The 19561-nt window shown below is 41.1% G+C and overlaps 2 protein-coding genes across 2 annotated transcripts in view; one reads left to right on the top strand and one right to left on the bottom strand.

Moving 5' to 3' along the window:
- Positions 1-19561, bottom strand: part of ctnna2 (catenin (cadherin-associated protein), alpha 2) — a 237820-nt gene that overhangs the window by 126432 nt on the left and 91827 nt on the right. The gene's annotated exons all lie outside the window — the stretch shown is intronic.
- Positions 3648-8152, top strand: lrrtm1 (leucine rich repeat transmembrane neuronal 1). Its single transcript, XM_079554205.1, has one exon. It carries the CDS (start codon positions 4772-4774, stop codon positions 6347-6349), a length of 1578 nt encoding a protein of 525 aa, XP_079410331.1. The 5' UTR covers positions 3648-4771; the 3' UTR covers positions 6350-8152.

Below are 19561 nucleotides of genomic sequence, written 5' to 3'. Positions count from 1 at the left end.
ACATATGAACCCGTGTTTTCAGACCTTTCTTTCTATGCGTGTATGTGTGACAAAGAGAGGTTTATATCTTTGCATGTGTAAGAGAATGGATGAGTTGAGTGTTTTTTATGTCTGAATGCAATTGAACAAAAAAACCCCCACAAAAATAGAGAAATAGTCCAAGTCTCTGTCAGTGTCAGAGGACAGGAGAGTATCAGCAAGTAGTTGTAAGGTGATAAGCAAAGGCGTGTTGGCTTATCGGGAGAGTCTAGACGTTTCCCGGTGGGCCACGGTACTTTTGGGCAAAAACAAAACAAACAAAAAAAATTAATAATGGACTCTCAGCTGTACTATTACAAGCCCAAAGGCTTTAATTGGGCAGGAGCCTTGCCTGCTGTTTTAGACATAAATAAGCGGTTTTGTTTTGTTTTGTAAATCGATCAAATAACGACTGAAGTGTTGAAATCAATAATAGCTTTCACATTGTGCTTTGCATTCGGTGCGCTGTAGCAGAAGACGACATTGGACGCTAAACTGACTCAGAGCAGGGGTGTTGAGTTGAACACCCCTTAGAGTTAGTCTAAGTTGGTGCAGTCCAACGGAGATAACACAGAAGTATTTGCGTCGAGTAAATAAGTGGACTGAAAAAGGCAGGTGAGGCAGAAATAAGAATGAATGAGAGGCAGTGATTTCTTTATTTGCATAACTCAAGCTAACTATGGAGATGTGTAAAGGTGCGTACAGACCAAATGCGCCTAAAGCCTGTAGTTAGACGCTTGTGCTTACCTGAAGTCAGACGCTTGTCACAAATGTCACAGACGCTCTGGTGTTCATAGCTACAACAGCTGCATCCTCGAGGCCCAAACACATTCCCAGCGCAGATTCAGCCACTGAAATAAGTTTTCTTGTCGCCGCTTTTAATCTTGGGTGTTTAGGTAAAAGAAACACTGATGTGTGTCTTTGTAAAAGTCCCAGAGCCGATGTAGCTCCGGTTCACAATGAAGCTAATCCTCCGTGATTTGTTTACATCTGCGGGCCGACATAGCTTTTCCCCCGGTGGCTACAACGTACGTCACTGTTGGGGAAAGCTCCTGATTGGTCGACGCTCACAAATTTTTCCAAAAAGTTCAACATTTCCCAACTCTAGCTTGGGCCGTGCTGGACGCCCTGGAAGCACGTCAAAAGCTTACCACACGCGAAAAGCTTCAAAACGCGCCGCACAGGAGGCGCGTGACTCGCTGCAGGATATTTTGACGCTCCCTGAGGCGCGACCTCCATTCACAAGTTTGATCTGTCAAAGTTACAGTAGTTTATTAGTATTTCTTTATGTGCAAAGTTGCTATCAGGTGAAATCTTGTAAAGTTGTGGCCTCGTGACGGCGTCGCACCTTTCACAAATCATACACAAAACTGTACTCAATGTGAGTCACAGTTTACAAGAAACCCATACAGAATACGTGCAGAAGCTGTTCAGTAGTCAATGTGAGCCTGGCGTAAGCCATCCACACAAAGTTGGTCCAACGGTTTTATTTTGTGTTCAAAACAACAAGAAGTGCCAACGCTCCATGAGGATCTCCGTGCCACTGCAGGTGCTGCACTGCCCAGGTTCTAGTGTCTTGGACCGGTGTCAGGGAGGAACATAAAAAAAACTAAAAAAATTAACCAAAGTCTGTGAATATGGCCACCGTAGCCTAGTCTTATGCTTATACTTACTTATACGGTCTGATTTTGCCCTACGAAAGTTTGTTAAATGAGGGCCAGTGTGTTCACAAGATTAAGCTTAAATACAGTAGATACATGGTCATGTGGAGCTACTGGGCTGAGGAGGCTCTATAGCTCCATAGCTACAGGTTGGAGAGGCCTGTAATACGCTGCTGTACAATTTTCAAAATGGTTAGTCTGAGGGAAAACATGCAGCAGACTGGGCTGATGATGTGGGCTTTCAGAAGGCTGCTAAAATTGTGCATTGCAGGAAAGTTGTCAATGTTGTTGCTGAAAGGAAGGTGAAGCTAGAACTGTAGTCTATAAAAGAATAAAGATCAGAAACAGTACTTACTCCAAGTTGTTAAAGAGCACAGGCACATCTTTTGTGATGCCAACAAAGCCACAGTGTTTGCAGGACTTTGCATGTTAATGCACGTTTCACTTTATTTACGCAGAATAAAGTCACAAATTATTACAATATGCCTCTTCATTATTGGGTTAAACAGTGATTTTAAAAGGGAGTCACAAAGCTAATATTACACACCAATTCACCATAATTCAGAAACCTGTGAACAGTCCTATTGTCATTTTGCCTCAGACATAAATTTTCTTTAGATATTGCTTTAGTTAATCAACCCATGACCTATAAATAGAATCACATTTCCAGAGAGGCAGAAGCTCTTACAGTCTCAAAAAACTGATGCTATCATCTCTTGTTCGCTTTGTCAAGTCACTACAGTGCACTAGGTGATAGTGTGGCCAACCATTGCAGTCGAGAGGGATTATAGCACAAAAAAGAAGATCCCAACACAAACATGGCTACCTTCTGTTAAAGACATATTGATTTGGAATGGTTACATTTGATTGCCTTGCTCGCATTCAAAGTTGTGCTGTTTTTGAACATTCTTAAAATTTTAGGTTTGTGGTTAAATTCCATTTATTGCCCTATAAATGAAAAATGAAAACTAAAAGGAATGACTAAACATGAAATATGAATACTTTCTGAACTCACTACAGACAAGGCCAAGGAGAATGACCGCAGTGAACATGTGAAAGTTCTGAAAGAAAAAAGGTCACACACAAAAAATGTGCAGATATAAGAAATGTAAAGGCAGCGATTCAGAGGAGAATGTTTATGGTAAAGTTTTATGCTAATGTCATGTGGCACCCAATTACCTCTGTGTTTTGAATGGGTGCCTTACTGTAATTGACAATGACAGAGAATGCTTGGTTACAGGACACATTGATCAAATGAGATATGTCATCCTCTCGTCTAGACTCATTAAATTTAAATCTTTATTGTTGGCAAGCCTAAACAACTGGCACGTATTAAAAATGATTTATTAGTCAGGGTCAGTTGTTAGATGATAAAGGACAAGTGAGTAGGGCCGTACATAATGAATCAACAGTGGTTTATTACAGTATACAAAGGTTAAACTTACCGGGTAAAATGTCAGAAAAGTACTGGATAACTGGCATTTCTTATGCACAACCTCAGGATGATATATCTTAGCCGACAATGTATTGTATTGTAATTCAGATTAGAGTAAAGAGGAAGAGATATGAAGAAAGGCTACACTATGGATTTTTTTAATTTCTAGATGGAATAGCACGTTTTCAAAGAATATTCAAATAGAGCTGCTGGACAGTAGACTGAAAATCACTAGTGTTTCATGCTTTATTGAATAGGGTGGACTTCTGAGGACAAGTTCTTGCATGTCGCATTTCTGTAAAATTAAAAAAGGAAAAAAAAGAAATTGCTTTCTCATGACTACGTCAAGAGAGGCAGACAATATATAGCCCAATTCATTAGAGTCATTGAAGGCGGGGGAGGAATAGAGCAGCTCCTGGTTTGAGCCCAGCCCATTCGGAATATGTAAATGTCTGAGGCACAGAGAAAAACACAGGGGAAGAAGAGGAGGGAGGGGGCGAATCGGCGAGTGAGCGATCAAGGGGGAGAGAGCGAGCTCTCTGAATTGTGAGTGGCTTACGACACTCAGTGAACAGAAGGTGCTTCTGCATGCAGTGTCAGTGGACTGGTCTGCTGCAAGGGATTGTGCGCTCTTTGCTTCCCACATTTCCCGCCCCTGCCTGCCTGCCTACCAGCAGCATCATTCAGCCACCGCTCTACAGCTGGAGGAGGTAACACCCGGACGGCAAGAGAGCAGCACATACCGCTGAGCCACAGGGGAGGCAAGACGCCTTTCAGCCAACACGAGCAGCTGACGTGACAAGGACTACGGTTATTTAAGAAAGGAGGCTTTACCTCAATCATTTTTTTTTTTTGCCTCGCATCCATTACTGAAAGCATGATTACATGCTTAAATGGATTTAAACGCCTGTCGGTGACGGCTTCCAGCATTGGACAATAATTTGTGCTGACCGAGCTACTGAAACTTAAGCAGGAGAAAAGAACCGACGAGCTCAGACACATATACAAACACTTTTCCTTTGGCGCGGTTTTCCCTTCTCTAGTTGTGTCTTCTCCCCTCTGATCATTGCAGCAGAGGACTGCGGAGGAGCAGAAGAGACAGAGCTCATGCATGCACGCAGAGGAACTTGCACTTCCTACCATCTCGCTGAAAGCTACTTGGATTCCTTCTCTTTCTGGCTCTTTCACTTGAAGAGAACTAAGACATTGTAAGCTTGCCAAGGATCTGGTGTCCACTGAAAAGAGTGAAGGGAGGGGGGGATTTGTACCACAGTGGGGTCTTTTTTAGATTCGCACATAATTAGTGTTGGGGCACAAAGCAAGACACTGAATGGAAATTGTCAGCTTTTGGATAGGGGTAAGTAGGAATCTTTTCGAATAAGAGCAAATCAATGAGAACAATTTGATTCCTTTTTTCTCTCCATCTGTTCCTTTATTACCGCCCACTGCTTGATGTATGATTAGAAGAGTCTAGCCATTATCTTTTGGATTCGTTCTTTAAGAACAGGCACATTCATAAAATTGTGCAAGGCAGAAAAAAAACTGGAAAAACACAGCAAAAAGGTTAAAATTATGCTATGAATGTGGCGTGTTAGCCAGTAATACAATTTCCACACTGGTTCAATGGACATTTTCTCGGAGACATCCCTGGATATTTATGCTAATGGATTTCCTTCTAATTGGACTGTACTTAAAGTGGCCGCTGAAGAAGCCCCCTGGGTTGATACTGTGTTCACTGGGCATTTTTTTAAGAACAGTTCCCCTGGTGGAGGGGGTTTGTCCCAGGCTGTGCCGTTGCGACAGCAAGCTGCTGTACTGCGAGGGGCTCAATCTCACAGACATTCCACAGAATCTGAGCAGTGCCATGGGCCTGTCCATGAGAGAAAACAACTTGACCGAGCTGCGTGAAGGCCAACTGTCGGGTCTATCGCAGCTCACCTGGCTTTACCTAGACCACAACAACATTGACATTGTGGAGGAGGGGGCTTTTGACAGGCTGAGACGGGTCAAGGAGTTGGACCTAAGCAGCAACAGGATTGAGAGTCTGCCAAATGGTACCTTTAAGCCGCTCCCAAACCTACGCATCTTGGACCTCTCATACAACAGGCTTCAGGCACTTGAGCCAGATCTGTTCCATGGCCTTAGAAAGCTCACCAATTTGCATTTGCGCTACAATGCTCTTAAATTTGTGCCAGTAAGAATATTTCAAGACTGCCGGAGCATGCAGTTTCTGGACTTGGGATACAACCAACTGCAGAGCCTGGCACGAAATTCCTTTGCAGGCCTCTTCAAGTTGTCAGAGTTGCATCTTGAGCACAATGAACTTGTCAAAGTCAATCTGGCCCACTTTCCACGCCTCATCTCTTTACGTACTTTGTACATGCACAATAACCGTGCCACTATTGTTGTGAATACTCTTGAATGGACATGGCATTTTTTAGAGAAGATTGACCTGTCATCCAATGAAATTGAGTATATCGAACCCCACGTTTTTGAGAGCACCCCGAGCCTCAAGGTGTTGATGCTAGACTCTAATCGCCTGGCTGCTTTGGACCAGCGCATCCTGGATTCATGGTCATCTCTGGACAGCATCACCCTAGCGGGTAATGAATGGGAGTGCAGCCGTAATGTGTGTGCCTTGGCCTCCTGGCTGAGTGCCTTCAGAGGCCAACGTGACAGTTCTCTACAGTGTTCCAGCCCCGACACGGCACAGGGAGAGGACGTGCTGGACGCAGTCTATGCTTTTCAGCTCTGTGAGGACACACCTCTGGAGGTGACTACAGCAGGCCTGTATGCCTCTACGAGGGATCTTGCCCAGGGCGGTTCGGTTCTGCTGGGCCCTTTCACCCCCAACCCCTATGAAGGTGAAGGCGGCGAAGTGGTTACCAGCTCGTTCACTGTCACAGTGGGTCATGATGATCTGGAGAGTACCATGCAGATCCACAAAGTGGTGACTGGAACCATGGCTCTCATCTTTTCTTTCCTCATCATTGTGCTCATGCTCTATGTGGCATGGAAGTGCTTTCCAGCTGGAATACGACAACTGAGGCAGTGCTTCAGCAGTCAGCGCCGTAAGCAGAAGCAAAAGCAAAGCATGCAGCAGATGGCTGCCATTTCAACACCGGAGTACTATGTCGACTACAAACCAAACCACATTGAGGGAGCTTTGGTAATCATAAATGAATATGGCTCTTGCACTTGTCAACAGCAACCATCTCGGGAATGTGAGGTGTAAACTCACGGACTACATCTTGACCTGTGATTATGTGGATATACAGTAAACCCTGTTTTGGATACAGTGGGGAGGGAATTATTGCAGGATTTATGGATTATATTATACCTTATAGACATCTTTCCACAGCTTCTCACTGTGATATTAAAGGAGAGTGCTTTATGCAGCTGACAGCGACACTGCTGGCTCCTGCTTACGTAAGGCCATCAGGCATAATGGCCACCTGACTCTCCGACCTGTTGATGTTTGACAGTCCAACAGGGTGGAATACATCATGGCACTAAGGCTTTTCACTCATGGATGGATATATGAGCTTTAATGTGTCTTTCTACTTCAGGACTTTTCATTCCCATTACAAAATTAACTGTGGACAGTAAGAACAATAGATGAACCATTTGTACTATGGTCAAGACAATATTTGACAAGCATTTAAAATATTTAAAAATATGTTTGGTTGGATGGAAATGTAAAGATAATCTGTGTAAAATATGTTTAAAGAAGTGCAAGTGTGGATAAAAAAAAACAAGATATTCTATTTCTTTTGTACAAAAAGATCTTTAAATAAATGAATTGCCATTTACAGTAAATTCATTTGTATGTCAGAAGCCTGTAAAAGTGGACAGATGACAATAGACGCAGTATTTGCGCGGGAGGACTGGAGAGTCAGGTCTCTGCAGTATAACTCGACCAAAAAAATGACAAATGTTAAATACAGAACACTGAAGAGAAGAGGCCTCTCATATCTCTGTCAACTCGATGGGAATTTAAGATCTGTTTAGACATTATATTTGTTCATTCACTGTGTTGGTTTGCTATCTATGTAGTTCTTTTCCCCATCCCCATTGCTTTTCTGTGAACAGATTCAAATGATCAAATTTCCAGTTTTATTTGCCGGCATAATATATTCTTATAACACTATTTGTGTAAGTAAAGAAAGCAGTGACTAAAATCTAAAGCTATGACTCTCATTGCTTTTAATTCATTGGCTTTCTAAGAGTTATGCATATTTTCATTGAATTAAGCACACAAATGACAACAGTTCTTCTGCCCCTGCATCTGTAAATTAAATTTCAACTTTACTTTACTTCTCAGAATGGGTCAATATATGATCTACCAGTTTTAAGACAATTAGCACATCCAATACTATTCACTGTGTTTCATGTAAAATGTAAAATGTTTGTTAAAAACAGCACCAAATGGAGGTGTAAATATGTCTTTCTGTGTTTAAATGAGTGCACTGACAGCTGAAGTGTTTCCTGGGTACTCTGGCATGAACAGTATGCTGAGGCGAGTGGAGCAGGGAGAAAGAGGGAACAGACTGCTCTCTAGTGTGCACATCTCATACTGTTGCTGCAGTCCCTTGACTGTGCACCAAACTCTGCATTTACCTTTTTCTGCTAAAAAATGTGAACATACAGAATTTGGAGCAAATTTAAGGCAATCATCACAAATTATTTGTGTTATTTCAAAATTCACTTACTTCTGTCTACAACATGTAAGTCAGCAGGAACAGAACCATTTAAAGCACGTACTGACAAAGATTACATTAGACAATTGGGACCCATGATTGTTGATGTGTTTTGCTTATTTAATGATAATATTGTTTTCAATATGCATTTGCTGGTGTTTTTCCAAGGCTGTTACATGTAACACACACATACAAAAGGTAACAATGAAAAAGAACATCTACTCTCCTTGATGCTGTGTGTCTTCTTAAAATAAGTTTACTGCAGTTACTTTGCTTTTTGTTTGTTTTGGGGTTTTTGTTTTTCAATTTGCACAAATAAAATTATTTTATATAGACAATGTCTTGATGGAAATAATGGCTACATATTTATTTTAAAAAAAAAACATGGAAATGCTTGAAGACAAATCTGTGAGCTGTACTATCTAAATCAATTTACTTCAAGAACATTAGGCCTTATCTGGAGGCTCTTACACTGGCAAACATACATATTAGATTGCCCTATTAGGCTTTCACGATTTGCTATAGGCTCACAGGAAAATCAGATCAACTTGATTTCACCTCCCACAACTGAAATGTGTTTCCTAATTGATTTATTCCAAATTTCTAAATGTCCTCCATTGTGACATTAACATTGATCTACACTTCTCCATTTTATAAAGTTGTGTAAACAACCAAAATAATGCTCCTTTTAAGCACAGAATTAAGAAAGAGGATAATGTAGCACTTTAAGATACCACACATTTGTTAATCATAAGCAGAGCATATTAATGCAAATGTGTATGAGGGCGTCATGATGGCAATGTGAGATTCTGAACGCCCAGTAGATTTCTGACCAGTTTTTTTTTCTTTGCAGTCACTTGGACATATATCTGCAGGGTAAATCTAAAGTTATGAAGCCTCATTTGTATAAATATTGGATGATGGCTAGCACTGGGGCTAGGACTGGCACTGCTATTGATTTCATTTCACTCCTTTCTTAAAGCAGCTGCCAGGGCAAAAGGTGATGGAGAATGGCTGTGAATATTTTAAAAGCTCAGAGAGTCCTGGGGGCTGACACTAAACTACATTTGACTTATCCCTTTCCACCGTCGCCCATTCTTTCTCTTAAACTCTTTCACCCGCTCACTGTATGTTTCAAATGTTGGTAAAAAAAAAACCTAATAAAAAGGTGGAGAAAAACATCAATTCATCTCACTGACAATAGATCAAATCTGTGCTTGACCTGAGCCTGGGGTGATAATTCCCCCCTGGGCAGATATCTGCGCTCAGACAGCTTCTATTACCAATGCCTTGACTGATGACACTATGTGAAAATCAATACAGATGAGTGCTAACCAAAATGATCACAGCCATAACAAATGTATTCATCCTTCCCGGCATTGGTGCAAAAGATTTGAGATATGTTTTATTTATACTCAAAATCTATAATTGATTTGGATGATGTGTGGCTGGCATGGTCAACAAATCAGTCAGGAGAAGTGAGGGCTTGTGTTGGTTTTAAGGGGAAATGGGCAGGGGAGCGTGACATTTGCTTACACTTTGCCGGGCACAGCTGTTTTCCAACCAGAGGACAAACAGGAGTTATATGTGCAGTAAAATGCTATTGTTAATAAGGCTGAACAGTGGGGTGAGCACAGCGGTAGTGTCTTTGCATGTTTGGTTTAGTGTGAGGTAGCATGTGGACTGTAAGATGAGCAGCATTGGCCGAAGGCATTGGCCTAACATGCTCTCAAAGGAGTGCGATAAAACACAATTGACAATCGGGCACACAAATGGAGCAATTCTAGCTCCAAAAGCCAAGGGTCGAGGATAGAGATGGAATAATAACAACGAGAACTATGGGACAATGAACAAGGACAGAATGTTACAAGCTCAAATAAATGAAATCTTTCTTCAATTTACAGACAAATGCTTATAGAAATATCCCATGCATAGGAAAGAGGAGAGTGCTGTTGAAATTGACATCAACAAAACGGTACCATATGGTAAAGAAGGCATGGACATGTTTATCCCAGCATCCCCTCACAAGTCCGGCTGCGTGCGCCTCGGCATGTGCAGCCAAAGTGTACGTCACTGACTAAATCACTCAGCACATCTTTGGGACGCCGCTCTCATTACAGTCTGAAGCAGGAAGAGGCCCTTGGAGATGCAAACAAATCCTTGAGAAATGAATTCACTAACCGAGCTTCCTATGAGCGCTATTGATCTGGCTACATTTCTGCCGTCTCATTGGCTCTGGGACGCGGCTGCATTAATAAAGGCTTATGCCACCCCCTCAGAACCGGACGCAGAGCTAAATCATGGGTGGCAGCGCGCGCTCCGCAGTGATCTGTGAGGAGCAGGCTGATGACTAACGACAATGTGTGGGTGGCTTTCTACAGCTCCTTTTATAAGCAGGTGGGTTGAGCGATCGATATTCTAATCATCGTCAACATTATCTTAGCTTCGAAACACGACACAGACTTTTTCATGATGATTGTTTCGATTTGGTTAAAAAGCAGGGCTGCATGAGAGAATTAACCCGCATCTGAAGTGTATTGTGAGATATTTTGGTAAGATATTGTCTTTTACTAAACTATATCGACACAGTACGCTGCATCAAATTTAAACAAAACTGTAATGTGTTTTTTTTTTAAGCAAACTTAAAACATACTAAAATGCTAAATGTGGACCGAAACAAGAAAAAAATTGAATTGATAAGGAAAATCCGATATGAAGCTTTGTGCAAAATAAATCTTAGTCTGATGGCGACCTCAAAGAAAAATTGTGTCTGTCTGTGATATGGATACTGTATCAAAATGAGGCAACATATTGTGCAGCCCTTTTTTGGAGATGACAGTGGCCTTCAGCAGTCCATTTTCATTCTCTTTCATTGTCCAAAGTCTTAAAACAAGCCCGAGGGGAAACAGTTAAGACAAAAATTATTTATGTGTTGCGGTTAGTTTTAGTTTTTTGTCAATGTCATTTCATTTTAGCCAAGATTTAGTCAAATAATTCTCTCCAATTTTAGGAGGACTAAAATTGCACATACATTCAGTCGACTAAGTCCAAATTGAATTTTGTCAACTTTACATTAATAATCATCATATTTCATCAAGGTCCTCTTGCTTGTTCTCCCACATGAACAAAGCAGTGAAGTGATATGATATAAACCTCCACTGTAAGTTTAGATTTTTTTAGTCTCATTTTACTAGTCAACGAAAATATTTGCGCATTTTAGTCATAGTTTGAGTCTCATAAAAAACGTTTAGCTTAGTTTTTGTCTCATTTTAGTCCGAAAAAATGTATGACAAAATATTTTACTGATGCGTTGTGTATTATTCCAATGAGCATAACGCATCAAAAGTTCCACATGAAGATAGAGTATATGAACAGTAATTTTACTTTAAAGTGTGCAATAAATATTCAGATATGAAGCACCTGAGATCTCTGCATGTCTGTTGGCCGATAACAATTGTGTACTACACGTAAAGATAATGGGGAAAGTCTTGAGTTCCTTAAAGACGCCTGTGGAAAGAAGCTGGGAGAATTTTCTCCAGGCTTTCACGTTGATTGCAGCAACTAATGTCACTAATGCCAATCTGATTAACCTCAAAAAGTAAAGCAATTAAATTTCACTCCAAATAACAGCTTTGATACCTCCTCGGTTTTCTCCGAGGCCCATCCCTCGCCTGAAGAGTGGAGCAGAATAATAACTTCACTAACGCAGACACGGGTCCGATAGGGCACTGTAATTATATTCATTACTCAAACCAACTCTCCAGGCAACCTATAGCTCTCATCGCCCACTGCCTCATTTACATGCGCCATACTCAAGCAACACTGAATTAATAATAATCAGCCAGGAGTCATTACTCTTACCTACTGTACATTTGCTTCTGAATAGGTAGAGCCGTGCTGAGAAGGTGAAACTGCTGAATATTTATCATGCCATTCGGGGGTGGCGTGAAGGGCCAAGCACAGGTGAGCGATGCCGCTGTTTTCCATAGTTGACTTTGTATTGTGCTTTAGCCACTGCTTAATGACACCAGGGTCAGTCGGTGAGATAATACGTTTTAACAGCTGCGCCTGCATCTGGGTCTCCATGTAACCCGTCTGACGGCTGATGTGGGTCAGCGCCCAATTCCGACGCGCATTACCGATTGCATTGGAACCACAAAGCTTTATCCGCCGGGGGATTCGGGATTATTCCTTCATTCTGATTCATACCTGAAAGGCTGCGTTCTGATAGATGAGATGTACAAGTCTCAAATAATACAGCTTATTTCAGCACGCTCTTGAGACTGGAGTCATTTGGCACTTATTTGTAGATGTTTGTATGGATGCAGAATCATTATGCTTTTCTGTCATATGCTCGCAGCAGTCACAGGAATTTAAAGCAGCCCATAAACTCACACAGATGCGAAAAGTGCACTACGCAGAGTAATTATTAGAGCGGCTTATGAAAAGGTTATAGCTAAATTTGTGCGTGAAAAGGAAGGTAATAAAAATGATTTCAGGAAAAAAAGCATTGCCGGCACATAAACTGTGCTGGAAAAAGAAAATAGAAAAGATCATTGACCAATAGACCAATAACCTGTTTTATATAAACAATAACAGGCATAGTGATAATAAAAAAAAAAACAGTGACCTTTATAAGTTTATGAACATGTCAGGAAAATACCACAGCAGTTGTATTCTTTACTACACAATAAAATACTGCACATGTGGCGGCATAATGAAGCCTAACCCATATTATTTTGCTTTCCCCGTTTCTTTCTAAATGTTGTGTTTCTGTGTGTGTGTGTGCGCGTGTGCGTGCGTGCGCGTGTGTTCGCACATTTAATGAAACTCATAAAATGTTTGCAACATTGTGTGACTGTGATCATTTTGAAGTGATTTTTGTTGTAGTGGTACCAGTACTAACAAAGAGCATAGCCTTCACAGATTAGATTAGATAACCAATTGTGAAAGAATGAAGTGTGTAGATTTACACCAACTAGATTTCTTTAAAGTCCTGGATGTTTCCCAGTCCAAGGACAGGCACAGCTTTCTGTCTAAAAAGTTACCATGGGTGAAAGCAAGTAAAAATAGACAGCATTTATCATTTCCTATTTATCTGATCAGTGTCAGGATGAATAAATGGCATTCCAGCCGCTTAGCTTGCTCCCTCTCTCTTGCTTGTCTGTGAGGGCAGATTGGCATCTCTCCAGTAGCCAATGAGATTGGCTGCATAAATGGAATTGCCCCATTCTCCAAGTGTCAGCTGAGCAAAAGCAATGTGTTGTGCTGTTTACAAAACCATTGTGCTCAAACGTGTCCGTGCCGCAGCGGATACTTCAAGGAAATTTCTTGTAAACCTTCCACCAGTGACAGCCACCGCGTGCAACCTGATAATCGAGTGTGGATGACAGAAATATGGTAAAAGATGTACTTACCTGCCATAATAAATACCGGAGATGATCAGGGGATCCCCATCGAATGCACAAGTGGAGAGAGAAAGAGAAAGAAGGCAAACATGTCAATAAGAGTGCACAAATTTGATGTTCCAAAATAATGTTTTAAATTGGGAGCTTTTTTTTGTTTGACAGCCAAAAATACACTATTCTAATACCCAAACATTATATTCATCAAAGCCGGTTTGTAAGGTCAGAAACTGGTAGAGTTTTAATAATGAAACATTTCAAATCAGATTTCCTTAGTAGCAAAAAGGTCATTTTGACACTCAAATCCAAACTGTGAGTACTGTTCATACAGGGAAAATTATAAATGAAAATGAAAAGAAAAGTGTGATGAAGTTTTGCATGCATAGCAGATTGATTCTGAGATATATAAAGCAATGGAGAGAAATATCCATGTGGGCCTACCAGAAATATACCAAATAATAATAATAAAAAAACTGGCAGCTGAGTGTGCATTCATTTCCAAAGACACATTTCCCACCAACGCATATCAATAACTCAAAATGATGTCGAATAAAGCAAGTATGGCACAGAAAAGGCAGTCTGAATTACACAGAGGGCATGTGCGTCAGTCACGAACAGGCAGTACAGTTACTTTGTGTAACCGTGACAACATTTAAGACAATAGCAATAAAATATACAAACATGGATATACTATTTACAACAAACCAATGCTCTATAACTGTTATCAGGACTTACAAATGAAGATGACTGATAGGCTTTGAACCATGTATTTAAAGGCTGTAAAAAGGTGGCATTTTTTTTCAGTGGGTTCTTTTAAAATGAAAAGATGGCCATGATGATTAATTGCTTTGAAAGATCTGGTTTCCAAGTAAGAGTTGAATTGTGCTTTCAGGTCAGTTTGATAAAATGTAATGTGAATGAAATAGGATCATGAAACAGATCGATTGAGGTTAAGCAACATTTTTTTGTCTTAAACTTTATTCATTTTGTGTTATTAAAGAGTACGTGGCTTGAACAGGGAGACAGCACTGTATCTGGCCGATGCATCAGGTAACACCGGTGGCAATGTGGTCAAAATCTATATACTTGGTCGATGTTTGAAGAGTGGAATATTGTGGGAAACACACCAAAGGAAATGAAAAAGATAAGGAGGCAGCTGGAAGCCTGACAGTAGGCTGTGACCACGAACCAGCACCAGAGAATGCATCAGCAGAGCACACCATCACCGTGTGCTATGAAACCTGGGATTTATCATGATTAAGGCCTGATGATAGGACTGTGTGCTCATTCGGCTTAAAGAAACAACAACTAAAACCCATGGAAGGTGTGCACAGTGTAGGGGAGCAAAAAATGCTTGCATAATGAAATGAATTATGAAATGAATATGAAATTATGTGTGAATAAGCAATTTATAAGATCAGTTCAAAGTAAAATTTCTCTTTGTTTAAATATTGTTAATAATATAAGACTGGAAGGTTTGGAGTCTTAGTTATTAAAGTGGACACATTGCTGCAAGAGTGTAAAGAAAACCTTGTTGTGCTACACATAGATACCAACATGTCAATATTTGTGAATTAATGCGCTTGTGAAAAACGAGAGTGCACTGCGCTGTAGTTAATCTCCGGGAAATCTCCAGCTCCGCTCGCGGACAAAATGTCGTAAAAAAAGCATTGCGAAGGGTGAGTTTGGTCTATTTTTAACTCTGACATTAAAACTAATGAAAAATCGTTGTGTTCACCTGCTGAGTCTCGCCATAACTTGATAAAAGCAAAATGAGGAACTCTTTATTAATCATACTATTATATTATTTTCATGTGTTATTGTCCATAAGAGGGTCGTTTCTCTACATAGACAGATGGTAAATAGTGAGTGCGAGCTGGAACGGCATGTGGTATTTGTGGTCGTGTTGTACCTGATTGACCATCTGAAACGTGCGTGTGTGTTTTAGGGACTCAGATATGATCTGTGATGAGAGAATGCTCAGTGAGTAAGACGGCGACACAGTGTTCTCTTCATGCCTGCTCCGGTTTTCTCCGGGTGCTCCGGTTTCCCCTACCACTGAAAACATGCACAACAGGCCAGGATGAATGAGAGTGTGAGTGAGTGGTCGGTGGTGGTCCATGGCTGTTGGCAGCCTCGCTTCCAACAGGCCCCAATGGACGGCTGTGGCTCCAATAGCAGCTTACCACCACAAAATGTGAATGAATAATGACGATAGTGTGGCGCTTTGAGAAACTTGGTAACACAAACTTGAAAAGAGCAATAGTAAGCTATGATTATTATTAAAAGATGTTCTAATGACTCTGCAGCTACTCCTTAAGGCTGACGCCGTTTAGCGCCTTTCAGAATTTAGACACGCACGTACTGGAAGAACGCCCGGAATTTTTTTACATCAGGCCAACCAGCGAGCTTGAATCAGGTGCGGGACCTCAGATTATAAACATGAAGCAGTGCTGTCCGCCTCCGTTTTGCATTTAAACCCATCAGACATCACTGTGAGGACTTCTTAAAGGGCGTGTTCTTTATGAATAAAGCCTGATATTGTAATTTCAATGAGGCATTTGTGCTCTAACTGCAGTAGTCTATCCTCCACAGAAGGTTTTCACCTCTCTGCTAAATTTCAGGGCAGATTTCTAGCCATGGTAAATAAGACCACACACAATTAATTTTTTAACCAATTTTCTGCAACTAATTTTTATTCAATAGGTATATGAGATATTCTGTTGTAGACCAAGAAATAATTGTGATTATAATGTTAAAAAGAAATGTTGACATAATTCACTGATTTGTGTGTGTGGGTCTTGAATAGTTGGGACCTGACACGGGTCTAACGAGGTTAGACTATAAAACCTATTACACCACCGACCTCACTGGGAGTGAGGCATAATGAAAGGGTTTAGAATGTCTTTACACAGATCTACCTCATGTGTTTTCACTATTCAGGCAGCCGTAATCCCTTAAATGTCAACTTCGGCAGCATTAATTCAATCACTCTCACAATCAAAATGGAGGCTGTGAGCCCCCACTGCGAGGCTTAGCGATGCTGCGGTGTGGAATAAGAAGACACATTAAAATGGGCTGGGGCGTACAATCCCCCAAAAAGACATTTGCTGCGCTCCGCATGCACCAAGGACATGCAACAGTAAGGTCACAATCACACATTGTTAGAATACTGAATAAGTACAGAGGCCTCGAGGGCTGGGGCTCCTGAGTCTGACTCACCGTGCTCCTGTCTGGCTGCAGCGGGGCTCATCACACTAGATACCTTGTCCCTCCAGACCAGGAGGACAGGACTGAGATATATTATTAAGGCACCCACATTATGCTAAAGGGACACAGTTTTAACCATGATATGTGTCCTTATCAAAAGCATACCTGAAGGGTTTGTTTTATCTGCATGTTTGAACAATCCTGCAATTCAGGCTGTCTCATAACACTTGCTGATGCAATGAGGTGCTGCTCTTCTGTGTTTTTAAAACTCCAGACAGCTTCAATGGACTCACAGTGATCCTTTCAAAGCCCTAATTAGCTCCACTACAAAGCTTTTTATTTTACATGGCTATTGTTTTAGGTTTTATTTCCTTGCCCCTTGTGCCAGCAGACAAGCAGACGCCGTGCTTTGTGTCCAGTTATTAAGGTTGACCTACTTGTATTAAAATTAATTATTTTAAGTAATGTAAGATTAAATACACCAACGCTTATTGCATATTTAAGAGTTCTTTAACAAGCTTGAATAAACCTGTGTCTCAGTCCAGAGAATTAAACACATAATATGCATGTTCTTTTGAATCACAAAAAAGTATTTATAGTAGGTCAGGTTTATTTTTTCTATTATAATTCAGGAAACAATTCTACAACAGTGAATTTGAGGGAATTTCATAATAAAAGTAACATCTGACACTATTCTTCCAGTGGCTGTTTATTATTTAGATATGGCTTTCTTTAAATAAAAACATGCCCTTATATAGGCCACAATGTAGGCTTGCTAATGGCTTGAGTACTGGAGTGAATTATTTGCACCCTGTTCTATATTTTGAGCAGCCTGCAGAAGCACAATCAATCCTTATACAGTTGCCAGGCAACAACAAAGCTGATGTCCAGTAAGCTTTGCCGTATTTGTTATATGTTTATGACATCCTTCATAAGTTGCTATAGTAAGATATAATGGCAGTCTTCTTTGGATGACTAAAGACACTGACCAAGCATACCCTAGTGCCCACCAATCATAGTGTGGTGTGTTATTGTCCCATTTGCAATTTTGATGCATTTCAATCCTGTCTTTGCTTTCTGTGTATCACCGGTCACTGGTTTGCTAGTCTTTATGAACATTAGAGTGATTATGACCCCTACAAAACAACAGGCTGTTAACGCACCATCTGTGAGGACATAATGCTCACTTTCTGCTGTTTAACCCATGCACTAACAGTTGCCAAGCTCAAGAGACAAACCTTCTCATAAATATTACTAAACATGACCTCCATGTAAAAAGAAGAATATCTTAAACCTTGCGCATCTACAAGTCTGTTACATTACACACTACTGTTAAATTATACTATTTTAGTAGGGGTGCTTCCCTCGGGCGAGTGTTGTGTCTTGTCCAATGAAAGCTCTGGGACCACAGTGTAGGAGTGGAAAGAGAAATGTTGTCTTAACACTGGCACTAATGAAGCCCATGGGCTGACGATGACAATAGGAGACTGTTTGACAAGAAAGCAAGGTACATCCTGGCCTTGCGCATGCAAAATCAAGTGTGGGGTACACTGGAAGAGGAAAAGGGGGTAAAAACCCATAAATGATCAGATGACATCACTTCAAGCAACACATTTAATAAAAATATAAGGACTCCCAAGAGTTAACATTTATTATCAGCACAAAGACATCTTATCTTCAACAGATCTTTCATTATCTTATTGTTTATTGATCATTAAAAAAAAAGAAAAAATACTAGCACCTCATCTATGTCGCTGAAAACACCAGACAGCTGCTTTGCCAAGAGGGATTTACGTTATATAACATGTTTCATAATATAGAAATTTGCTCTAGATTTACCTGCCGTGAAAAGCTTTGACCTGCCACATGTAAACTGTAATACTCAAAAAGACAAAACCAGAATGGCTCTTTGATGTTGCCCATAGTTGCCATATAATAGGAAGATTTATCTGTGGACTAGTTGGTAATTATTCTCAATAGTTCCCATCTACACCACGATAATCTCAATGTACCATATATATCAACTCAATGTTCACTTAACAGGCACTAAAGAACATTCAAGAAATCACATACTGCTTACTGCACAATGCCAAAGAACCTGCTGCAGACGGGATCCGTGTGGAGATCAGATGGTGAGAGCCACGGCATCTTGCCTCTCTGACAATTCTCTGTCACACTGGAGTGTACATACACACAAGAAAATATCTAAATAACATCTTAGCTGGTAAAAAATTTGTGTTTTCTATTTATTGATAATCGAAGTACAAGCGACGAAAAGTTTGTAAAAAATAACAACCAGTTGTGAAAATACTGTGGCTTTGGAAACATGTAGTACTTTAACATGCACTTGACTGCAGGGCAGAACTGTCAATATCCCTAAGCTGCTCCACAGGCAAGAATGACACATACAGACTGGCCGCAGTATGTGCGTCTGCGCAGATGTCAGTCTGAGGTGGTAGGCAGCAGCAATGGGGCCCCTCAGGGCCGTTTCTCTTCACCATCTACACGTCTGACTTCACATACAACACAGACAGCTGTCATCTCCAGACGTTCTCCGATCACTCCGCCATCGTGGGCTGTGTGTCTTAGGGGAACGAACTGGAGTACCGGTTGGTTACCACTGGTGCTTGAACACCAATAAGACGCAGGAGATGGTGATCGACTTCAGGAGGTAAATTAACTGGACTGGTCCCACAACGCCCTGTACAAGAAGGGCCTCCACCTTCTGAGGAGACTGAGGTCCTTCGGAGTGAGCAGGCCTCTGCTCAGGACTTTTCATGACTCTGTGGTAGCCTCTGCTATCCACTACGCAGCCGTGTCCTGGGCCCTGGGCAGCACAGAGCGGGACAAGAACAGACTGAACAAGCTAGTCCCCTGGACTCTGTGAAAGAGGTGACGGGCATCATGGACAACACCTCCCACCCACTGCACCCGACTGTAGAGTTGCTGAGCAGCTCCTTCAGTGGTAGACTGAGACACCCTCAGTGCTACCACAGGTTCTTCTTCCCCACTGTCAGATTGTACAACGCTACTGTAAAGTAATGTGCAATAACCACTATGCAAAACCACACTATTTTTACTCACTGCAAATAAATTTCGCCACAGGGACAATACATTTTCTACTACTACTAC

This window comes from Gobius niger, assembly GCF_951799975.1.
Source record: "Gobius niger genome assembly, chromosome: 3".
Classification (NCBI taxonomy): Eukaryota; Metazoa; Chordata; class Actinopteri; order Gobiiformes; family Gobiidae; genus Gobius; species Gobius niger.
This window is presented reverse-complemented; position numbering and strand designations above follow the sequence as displayed.

What these genes read in the sequence shown, in the direction of transcription:
- lrrtm1 (XM_079554205.1), top strand. Translation starts at nt 4,772, where the DNA reads ATGCTAATGGATTTCCTTCTAATTGGACTGTACTTAAAGTGGCCGCTG.